This window comes from Prenolepis imparis, unplaced genomic scaffold (assembly GCF_030444845.1).
Source record: "Prenolepis imparis isolate NDT839.2.m4 unplaced genomic scaffold, iyPreImpa1.0 SCAF_7, whole genome shotgun sequence".
Lineage (NCBI taxonomy): Eukaryota > Metazoa > Arthropoda > Insecta > Hymenoptera > Formicidae > Prenolepis > Prenolepis imparis.
In genome coordinates, this window is record NW_028141165.1 from 3,086,521 (window position 1) to 3,098,593 (window position 12,073).

At 31.5% G+C, this 12,073-nt stretch overlaps 1 protein-coding gene across 1 annotated transcript; it reads right to left on the bottom strand.

Moving 5' to 3' along the window:
* Positions 1–9,201: 9,201 nt before the first annotated feature.
* LOC145938842 (guanine nucleotide-exchange factor SEC12) lies at positions 9,202–12,070 on the bottom strand. Its single transcript, XM_083042647.1, has 4 exons — positions 11,521–12,070; positions 10,957–11,339; positions 10,170–10,867; positions 9,202–10,076 (listed from the first exon to the last, which is right to left on the bottom strand). Exons 1-4 carry the CDS (start codon positions 11,656–11,658, stop codon positions 9,991–9,993), a joined length of 1,305 nt encoding a protein of 434 aa, XP_082898773.1. The 5' UTR covers positions 11,659–12,070; the 3' UTR covers positions 9,202–9,990.
* Positions 12,071–12,073: the final 3 nt, after the last annotated feature.

Genomic DNA, 12,073 nt, shown 5'->3' on the forward strand with positions numbered 1-12,073 from the left:
ACAACTTTCCGCGGATACTTAGTAGCCGCAGACCCTATATGGCGCATACTTTTATTTCGTATTACGTATATTAAATAAAAGAATTTGTACCCTTATATGTATTTGGTACAAAAATAATCCGCGGACAATGTAATATCGAAATATATAAGTGATGTATATTTGACTCTATATTTGACTATATTTAAAAAAATTAAAAATCGACACTATGTAGTCGTGAACTCTGTTCAGTTGCCGCGAACACTATACGGCGCAGATTTATATTATGTATTCTAAATACAATATATTTTATATTTTATATTTTTATTTTATAAAATATAATGTTTTATTTCATATTATAAAATATATAAAGCGTTGATTTGTTAATTATGTTTTAAAATAATAATATGTTAAAATTATTAAAATTTATTATACAGGTATTATATAACATATCTGCGATTAATATTTTTTGGCAGAAATCAGCTGATAACTTTCAAAAATAATAATCGAGTTTTAAGAGTATTTATAACATATTATTTAAAACATATTATATTATTTTAATTTTTAGAATATTTTATTATTTTAAGATTTAATCAGTAAGTTTTCGCTTTATCAATATTTTTTGGCAAAAATCAGCTGATTAAGACGTTAATTTACTATTTAAATTTTTAAATAATAAAAAGTTATAAAAATTAAAATAATAATATGTTTTAAATAATATATTATAATTCCTTATACTCGATTAATATTTTTGACATTTATCAGCTGATTTCTGTCAAAAAATATTAATCGTAGATAAGGCATTATATCATATTATTTACAACATATTACTATTTTAATTTTTATAACCTATTATTTTAAAATTTAATTAGCAAATTAACGCTTTATTAATATTTTTGGACAGAAGTCAGCTGATTAAAACGTTAATTTGTTAATTATTTTTAAAATAATAGTATATGTAATAAAATATTATTCTTTTAAATAAAATGTTATAGTACATTAAACTCGATTAATATTTTTTGACAGTTATCAGCTGATTTCTGTTAAAAAATATTGTTCGAGTAAGTATTATACCATATTATTTATAACATTATTATTTTAATTTTTATAACATATTTTTATTAAAAAATTTAATTAGCAAATTAACGCTTTAATTAGCTGATTTCTGTCAAAAAATATTAATCAAATTTAAATAAACTTTATATAAAAATATCATTGTTTTTTTTATATATATAAAATGGAGAAATGGCGCACGCGTAGCGCGCGCTTGTGTTTTAGTCCCTTTCTAAAAAAAAAGCAAGTTAAGTCGATTCTCGCAAGTATTGTTGCCTCTTTTCCGCGATGCTGCTGTCTCGATTCGCGTTGTGCGTTACATTCGTACCATCGAGAGGTTGTCATCGCGAGGGTTAGTAGTTTAACAGTTTGTTCAAAATAAAATTAAATAAAATAATAATATGTTTTAAATAATATTTTATAATACTTTAAATTCAATTAATATTTTTGACAGTTATCAGCTGATTTCTGTCAAAAAATATTAATCGCGAATAAGTATTATAATATATTATTTACAACATATTACTATTTTAATATTTTTTACATATTATTATTTTAAAATTTAATGAACAAATTAACGCTTTATTAATATTTTTTCACAGAAATCAGCTAATTAAAGCGTTAATTTGCTAATTAAATTTTAAAATAATAATATGTAAAAAATATTAAAATAGTAATATGTTGTAAATAAAATATTATAATACTTATTCGCGATTAATATTTTTTGACAGAAATCAGCTGATAACTATCAAAAATATTAATCGAGTTTAAAGTATTATAACATATTATTTAAAACATATTATTTTATTTTATTTTATTTTAAACAAACTGTCAAACTACTAACTCTCGCGATGACAGCCTCTCGATGCTATGAATATAACGCACAATGCAAATCGAGACAGTCAATAAGCATCGCGGAAAAGATGCAACAATAATTACGAGAATGGACTTAACATGCCTTTTTTAGAAAGGGATGCTATAATATTTTCATCTCGATCGAAATAAACAATTTTATCTATAATAAACATCTAAATTAATTTTACTCCCCATGATAAATGGTTGCTATAAGTATCCGACAAATTGCGCGCACAGAATCGTACTCGAAGAAGCAGCAACACGCAATTACGCACACTCTTATTGAGCCACGTCAATCTCGTAGAGATATTTACAAAGAATTTTATAGTCGGTACATATCGTAATTGCATGCACATACGCGAGTTTCCGCCATTCATAATTAATGATAATATGATGATATTAACTGTGTAAATCAAACTTCGTAACAAAAGAGAAATATTTATCACTTGGCATTATAATATATTCTACTTCATCTTTCCCAAGATTAATTAAAATAATTAAATGATCAATTCAGTGGCTTTTATGTGGTTTCATAAAGAGCTTTGAATAGATTAATGCAAACACGACATTAGCTATCTTATCTTATCGCAAGCTGTTTCTAGCGATGTTTTTCTATTACACTATAAAACATCGGAGAGAATCGTCACACACTTTAATGAAATTTCCATGCACAGCCAAATAATATGTATAGATATATCACAGAGACAAACAAAATCGAATATCTGAATCGTATGCATTCTGTATGCATGCAGTTATCATAATAAAGCATCTAACTTTATTACTGATAAAATTTCGTAACAATATGATCGTTTAAAATAATGACTGATGTGTGCATAAAATAATAATTTCTTAGCAAATAATTATCTCCATCGAGTTGCCGATTGATTATTCGAGTTAGAAATGTATATTGTATACGATTTAGATGTAAACTTTTTTTAAAAGATATTATAATAACTTTTCTATCGATAATATATATATATACAAAATCATTATCTCTGTTTTAAAATAAATTTAAACACATCGACAAAAATTTTTTGGATAAAATAAACTCCTTAAAATCCGCCTTGTCCTTCTCTAAATAATAAAATTTAATTTCTTAAAATTAAAATGATTTTTTGAACAAGTAATTATTATTTCCATCAAGCTCGATTAAGCCTATTAGTTATTCGTGTTAAAAATGCACATTTTATGTAAATTTAATGTATAATTTTTTAAAGAGACGTAATCTTTCATAATCATAAAATTATGATTTACGCGGCTTTAAGGCTGCGATATTTGATTAATAAAAATCTTTCGTGATAAAATAAATTCCTTAAAAGCAATAATCCTTCGAAAAAATTATTATTTCTGTCACACAAGTTGCCGATTAATCCGTTTCGAATTTATATTTTATACAATTTAAATGTAAATTTTAAAAAATATAACTTTTATCGATAACATAAAATCATTATCTCTGCTTTAAAATCCATTGAAGTACATCGACAAAAATTTTTTGTAATAAAATAGACTCCTTAAAATTCTTTTCCTTCTCTAAATAATAAAATTTAATTTTTTAAAATTAAAATAATTATTCGAACAAGTTTGTTATTTCCATCAAGCCCGTTAGTTATTCGTGTTAAAAATGCATATTTTATGTAAATTTAATCGAGTTTAAAGTATTATAACATTATTTAAAACACATTATTTTATTTTATTTTATTTTAAACAGACTGTAAAACTACTAACTCTCGCGATAACAGCCTCTCGATGCTACGAATATAACAAACAATGCAAATCGAGAGTCAACAAGCGAAAAAGATGCAACAATACTTGTGAGAATGGACTTAACATTTTTAGAAAGAGATGTTATAATACTTTTAATTCGATCGAAATGAACAATTTCTCACTCACCGATACGTGCAATAGCAGAGTTGTAGTAGACAGCACACACGTTGATCTGAAAACAAAATATTCAAATTATGTATATATATGACGTATGTGTGTGTGGGGGGAAGGTGTATATGTGTGTACAGGGTGTTTTGAAAGTCTGGAAACGGTCGAATGCAGAAAAAAATGTTTTTAAGTATCTTACATACCTCACAGTTGCCCCGCTGTTGCCCGATGCCTCCCCGGGCCTCCTCCTCCTCTCTCGGTCCATGGTAGCACTCACGACACTCGCGAAAACACGAATAATTACGATCGCCCTTTACACTTTACACGGCACTCCCGACACGACGCGTGAATCGCACGCGTATTTCGCGTACATTGCACAATGAGAAAAAACGACGCGATAATTTTACAATCGTATACGAATCAACGTTCGTCTGTAACAAATAAAAAATATATATATGTATATAGAGATACTTAAACAAAAATATTTCTTTAAAAAAAAATGTTATTACATAATTATTTTGCTTACCTCACAGTTGCCTCAGTGTCGCCCGATACCACCCCGGGCCTCCTCCTCGTAGAAGCTTCGAAACACTCGCGTTACTTTTTTTCACTCGCGACGCGCGGCGACGTCCGGATTTTAGATATCACATCACATTTTCGACGCGTTTCGGTAAAACGCGAGAATCGCGAGAGCTTATTCGCGCGCGAATAGAACCGATGCTCCGTTTTCGCGTCGCCGCTTTTTTCCAGGCCCACTTCTCGGAGGTGAGCCTAACCTCATCGAACGACGACGATGCGGCGACTCCCCCGCGACGCACTCAGGTTAGGACAGAAGTCGCCGATATTCCAAGAAATGGACACTTACATTTCACTATGTTTTATATTTCGCAATTCAACGACGTAGAAATCGCGGATCGACAGCGCCGAAAAAGTCCGGAAATTCGAATCGAAAGCGCAACGGCAGTTGGATCCGCCCGTGTAGTAGACTCGTCCGTGTAATAGATTCGCTCGTGCGATCGCGATCACGATGTCGGTGCACGATTTCGCGACGCGATCGGATTTACATGATAATTAAGCACGTAAAAATATCAAACTCACGCTCGTACTGTCGCGGACCGGCGATGAGCGCGCAAACGTCGATCACGAACAACCGGAAATGCATCTAGCAACAGCAGTACAGGATGAAGTGTGTCCCGTATCTGCCGGAACCGGACTGCCAGTTACGGGACGCACTTCACTCTTGGCTGTGAAGTTAGGTTTCGCCATCAGGTAGCGACACCGCTGCGCAGTCTTGCGAGCGATGGTGGGGATCAATCTCGTGTGAGACGTGCAGCGTAGCGGACGTGTGGGACGCTTGCATCTAATGGAAAGAATAGAAAGAGAGAGATGTTGGGTCCAGTCAGGCGAGGTGCTCCGTCGCGCTCGGTTCATTCTTGGCTGTGAAGTTAGGTTTCGCCGTCAGATGGCGACATCTACTGCTCAGGAGTTTCGCGGTCGATGGGCATCAGTCTCGCGCGAGATGTGCAATATGGTGGATGTATCGAGATGCACAAGTTTAATTAATGGTGCATGGGCAATCCCTAATGCTCAAGCAGCCATAGAAGAAGAAGAAGAAGGAGATGCACGAGTTTAATGAAAGTGCAAGTATTTTCTTAATAATTTTAAGATTCTTATAAAAAATTCTATTTTTCTTGTACGCATTCTTTGTTAAAGATTTAAATATTGAATTTTTATGCATTGCATAATTATTTAATATATTTTTATGCATGCATTGCAGTAATAATTTTTATGCGTACTTTGCAATTATTAATATATTTTATTATCAAAGAATAATATAACTTCGCTTCGAGCACGCGAATCTATCACATATATTTTATTTTAAGTAATTATATGTATATGACAAAAGTGTATTCACTTTCGTAAATAGATGTGTTATATATATATTCAAATTCTAGAAACATATATTCAATTAGTTGCAATATTAACTCAATAAATTAAATATCGCCAAGTTATCTTAGTAATTTTTTAAATAATTTTCTTAAATGTACTACATAGTTACAATGCAAACATAGTTGCATGCAAATTCGAAGAATAAAGATTTAAATTCTTATGTATTAATACAGTAGTACAGATGAAAGTATAGAATAATGATTTGTATTTGAACAATTTAATGACATTATATGTTGTGCTTTAATTAAGTGATTATTTCATGGAACATAATTAGTTTACTAAAACGATCGCGTTCTCTCATATATATAATCTATGTATAAAAAAATCAGTCGAAAGAAAGCAAGCGTATTTTTTAAGTATATGTTTTATTTTTTTTTAGTTATCTATACATAATCATTGCTATGTAGTCATGTTAAGTTTATTTATCGTTGTGAAGTGTTCGATAGCTACATATTCAAACTAATTAATATATCTCATTTTATAAAATATAAGAAATATTCTTATTTAACTGAATTAAAATGAAAAATAACTAATTGAAAGAAAAATTGACAAATTAAAGAAAAATTATTTTATCAAGAATTTTTTATGTGAGAAATGGATAATAGCTTTTATTAAATTTTTTTGATACACATTTTGTAATATTTAATATATCTTAATGATTTTCTCTTTTCACTTTAAATCTAACTGTCTAATTAATAGAATTTAGCAAAAACTTATAATCTTCTTAATAATTCCTTCTTCTTTTTGATGTCCTGCTTCTATTTCGAAAAAAGCCTTCGATTTATAGAATGGTTATTCATTAAACAAATGCTGCGTTTCTTCTTTAATAAGGCGGTATAAATATAGACGTATTTATTGTTGGATCTTTCAAGCAAAATTTCATAGAATACGCGTTATAAAGTTCAGTGCAGTGCCTTATTTCGAACTCTTGCAGCCAGTCGATATCTGTATGTTCATCTATATTCCAATAGTCTGGACATAATATGTTTCTGCTTCGGGCAAATTCGTAAGCCAATCTTGATAATAGTTCAAAGACACAAACTTGGCAAATACAATCTGGATTATTCATTTCAATCCATTTTTCTAACTCTTCCAATAGTAATACCTCTTCATAATATGAAAACACTTTTATACTATTTTCTGGTTTTTTGCTATATTTATATTGTTTATCACATCGAGCACGTATTACTTCATTGCATAGCTCGGTTTCATCGATTTCATAATAATCTGCAATCTCTTTTATAGGTTTGTTTTGATTAAGCACATCCTTTATTGCTGCTTCGTATATATTTTTTATTTTATAATATTCTCTCTTGAATGTTATCATATTTACTCTTCGAAGTAGTGTTTCATCTATAAGTTCATTTTTTGCTGCTTGGTCCATTACTGCTTCCTCTACATTGTCTTTTAAATTTAAATCCAATTGATTTAAAACTTCATTTGCTGCTTTCGCGTACATACATCTGTGTATGAGAGTTCTTATAATCTTTGGTCTCATCGTTGGATTGGTAAGATCCATTATAAGATTATCTACAAAGAAAAGCAGAAGCAGAGAGAAAAATGAAAGCATGTTGCATTATTATTATGGACGAAGGAATCATCTTGCAATATCATAAAATGAAAATTGTAAAGTCATTTTCGCGATTTACGTAGATAAGAGAGAAGAGAGAGAGAGTGTGTGTGTGTTCTTTAGCGTAACTGTAATTATAGAAACTCGGTAATATACTGCATGTTTTCGAGAAATTTTTATGAGTAACAAATAAATTTCACGGAATTTTACAATGTATAAATATTCTGAAAATTTTTGAATGTCCTATAAAAACTATTTAAAAGAACTTAAAAAAGAAAATTAAAGCGATGAACTACTTACAAAACAATATAGAGAATTTCCTAGACAAATTTCTTTTTATTTAAATCACAAAACTATATACGTGTATATTGAAACTGTTTATATATCAACATCACAAGAGATTGTGAAGCAATGTCACATGTTAAGAAAGTAAATAACTTACTAATCTCTAAGGTACATGTGTTCCTACGATGTTTTTTTTCCTACATTTTTTTAGAAACATTGTTTGTGTTTTAAATTGAATATTTATATAATAATACGTCAATCCGTTTTAAGATATTAATTTTTGGATTATTTTTATAGGTAAACCATTCAAAAGCTGGTCTTGAAATAGAATGCATTTAGTTTTGTTAAAAATGCACGCGTATACAAAATTGGGGACAGGTTTTTTAAATACATTAATTAACATAGTACCTATATATTTCCATCGTTGAATGAGAATTCTGCAATAAATAATTATCAAAATAGGAAAACATAGGAACCATTCAAAGGAATTATTCAAAGTATATATATCAAATCGCGTCTTTTTTAAATAAATATTCTTTCTCTTATTCTATATTGAATTGTTTTATATTGTATTATTAAATTCTATTTAAATTGCGTGTAATTGCGTTAATATGTTCTATCGAGAACTTAATATTAATTATATTACAATAAGCTACAAGTAATCCTACAATTCTGTAATAGGAATTATGAAGTTATGCTTTCTCAATTGAAATTTTCATTTGATTACATGTATTATTGTTTACGATACGATTTTGCTGCATATTTTTAATGTCGTAAGAAAGAGAAATATATAGATCCACATTAATATATTTATGTATTTTAAAACAGTTCTTGTATTGTACATGCTCCTCGAATTCAATGAAACATACTATATGTACTTAATGGATTTTTATTCCATCGATATAATTATCGCAAAAATTTATATTTTTTTAAATTGAAACATATAGTGTTATAATAATATAATAATGAAAAAAAATATATAATAAATTGTATTTTGACAGATCACTGAAGAAGGCCCAATCCTGGACCGAAACGTTTAAATAAATAAATTTGATAAATAGGCTTTAATTTGCCTCAACAATCTCGCCCCACTTACCGCGCCTAGCTCTCTATATGCCCATTTCTACTTCGTTTCATTATTAGAGCTGTACATTAATATATATAATAAATATTATATATTTTTTTTGATATTGTAGTAAGTATAATAACACAAATATATAATTATAATAACACTATTATAATAAAAAAATAATTATTTTTAATAAAATATATACTTTTGCTTTTGTATATGAATTTTGAAAATAATATGAAAATCCGGAAAATCTTTTCATATTTTTCTGAATAGTTAGATTTTTTAAATATTGAATTTTGTTGGCTAATATCTTGGTTAACTTGTTTGAGAGCATTGTATTTTGTATCAAATCTATAATTTTTCTGGTGACAAAATTGGTAACATTTTTGCACGTCCTGTCCAAATTCGTTGTTTTGTGTTAATGTCGAGTGATACAAATACTTTATTTAACATTTGTCATGTATTTTATAAAGAAAAAATACAATAGAGTAACATATATCTAGGAAAGAATATAGAATTAATTATATATATATATATATATATATATATATATATATATATATACATATATGTATACATATATATGTTAATCACACACACACAATGATATATACAATATACACATATTATATTATGTTTCCGTCCGTGATACAAAAGAGAGAAAAAAGATTGGTCATTTACATGGCAAGTGCGAGAAAACGCGCGTAAATTATAATTATATATAAATAAAATTATAATCTAATATAATATAAATGAATCTGTTTAAACGTACACGCACGAAAGAGAGACAATCGCGACGCGACGCGCTATTCTTGCTTTTGCGCAATTAAAAATTGATAAAATGTAATCTATATGTACATCAATGTGCTGCTAATTAGTGCTGCTCCAATCTGCTGAAAGCACTCTAACATAGTTTATTTATCACAGTAGCACCTCGACTGACGTCACATCTATATCTAAATCGCGCGACGCGCTTCCTGAAGATTTATCTTGTGTACAGTGACGAAACTATTGTTCAATAATTAAACGCGAATCTTGATCACTAAACTAAGAATATTCTCCAAGAATATTCTTATTCTAACGCTCCGCATATCCACAGTTATGGTGCACTCAGTGTTTCGTCAGTTAATTCGACGAAATCCCGTCGTATCTGCTTTTATTTCTACATTTCGCTTGTGTACGTGGGGTCTTTGAGCATCACTGTTTTACGTACTCGTACGAGTGAATCGTGCGTTGAATTTCGGGCTTTTATTTATTTTTTGAATCGTTCATGCTTGCAAACAATAAAATCGCTCTAATATGATAATTAAAAGAAGATAACATCCTGCTTCATCATCTCGGTCGCACATTTCATAGGTCATATACCGAGATAGCTGCAGAAGATGAACGCGCCGCATATGCATAAAATTATCAGTATGATGACGAACCAAAATGGCAGTGTATCTGAAACATTTGAGAGAAAAGAAGTTTGTTACTTTTCATAAACGTGTTTTCAAATATAACATCAGGGGAAATATTGCTTGCTAATATACTTACGTCTAAATGGTATGCTGTGTATACAGATCCTGTTATCTACGGAGATACTAACAACCGCGGTCTCCGTATTACTGGTGATCGCGACGCCGTTCAATTGATCGTTCGTTGGAAGGAACTCTAGACCAGTCACAAACATGCTGTGCGCTCCAGGAACATGAAGCGCCTTTCTCAAGCTGAACGCCACGAATATGTCGACACTGCCCGAGAACATCGTGCCGACAGCCACGAATTTACCATCGTTAGAAACAGCCAAAGCTGACAGGGCCTCCTTGTAGGGAGCAGACTTGGTTATTGCACCGGTATTAGCGTCCCACAACTGAAGGAAACTAGAATTTTTCGCTGTTACGGCATTAGTGAGCATAAATAGATCATTCTTCTTCTCATCCTCTGCCAATTTCTTGAATCGACATCTTTTGTACATGTACTTGATGCCGTCCGGCGGCTTCCAAGTGAGCTCTCTGCTCTCTTTGCTCTCTATATTCCATACAAAGGCTTTTCCGTCTTTGGCGATGGTCACCAGGAAGTTGCCATTAGGACTGAAATCTATATCGTCTATTTCCTTTCCATGTGCTCCAAGATCGTACAATTTGTCCAGCTCTGGGAATTTCCATAATCTAACTTTACCATCTGTGCCGCCTGTAGCCATACTTTTCCCTTGAATGCTCACTCTGACAACTCTCTGTAAAGGCTCACCATCCCTGTACAATGAGAAAAGAATTCTTGTTATAAATCGGTTCTTGTGACATTCTTTGATAATAAATACAATAAATACAATAAATTATCTTACCCAAAAGTTGTCTGTACACTGCCAGCAGGCTCAAGAACCAATTGCAATTTCTTACTCTTAACATTGTAATTATTATCTTTAATTTCCTCTATCTTCTCCTTTTGCGATTGAGAATCCTCGACTCTTTCACTGTTTTTTCTGTGTCTAACACCATCCTTGTGTGTTGTTGCTGTCGGCCCTTTGATCAATTCTCCGTTTTCCGAAGTTACCAGCTTGGGATTTACATTATACAGTTGACAGTGGCTCTCCTGACCAGCAACGATCCATGTCTTATTGCCACTCCTGTGCGAAGCACAATTCATGACAACACTGGGACCCGTTTCATGCCTGGTTACTTCTTCGGCAATAAAGTGCGTTCCGTTGTGTGACAGTTCAAAAATTTCCTACAGACATTCATAATCGACATGAGTATCACATTTTACATTTATCAAGATTCTGATAACATCATTATCAAAATATCTTGTCAATCTATTCAAAATTACATAACATAACGACCTGTCCAAGTTATCAATCAATCATTTTGACATAAATGCAACATGCTAAAAAAATCTGTTAGCAACTCACAAATCCATTAGCGACTCCGGTTTTGGAGGAACCGCCTCCGCCTCCCACCAGGATGTGCCTGTTGGTTACCATTTGCACGGTATAGAGGGGAAAGTTCACCCTGGCCAGGAGGCCGCCTTTGCTCCTTCTGGAAGGCATGATGCTGCAGATTATCGTTCTCGTCGTCCAGTTTCGCGATTAACGCGAGTGTTTTGCGTCCTCCTCGAGGACTCGATAGGACCCGGGGAGGAGAAGACGGAAGGAATCAGCACCGCTCAGGATCGCACTTGTACGTGTCGTGTTCGCGTACCATCGTCTCGTAGTCACAACGGCACTCGTCAAGTGACAATACGCGAGATATGCGTGACAAAACAGCGAAGTACACGTATGTCCTTTCGAATTGACGACCTAGTTGACTTCTCCGTGACCAGATTTCGCCACTGTGATATTCCTGTCCACGTAGCCACGTATCGGAGATGTTTCTTCAATAAGGTATTTAAAAATGACAAGTAACATTTAAAAATGTCAAACTACTCGAGACCACAGCTGAGAGTTGTAGCAAGTCATTTTCACA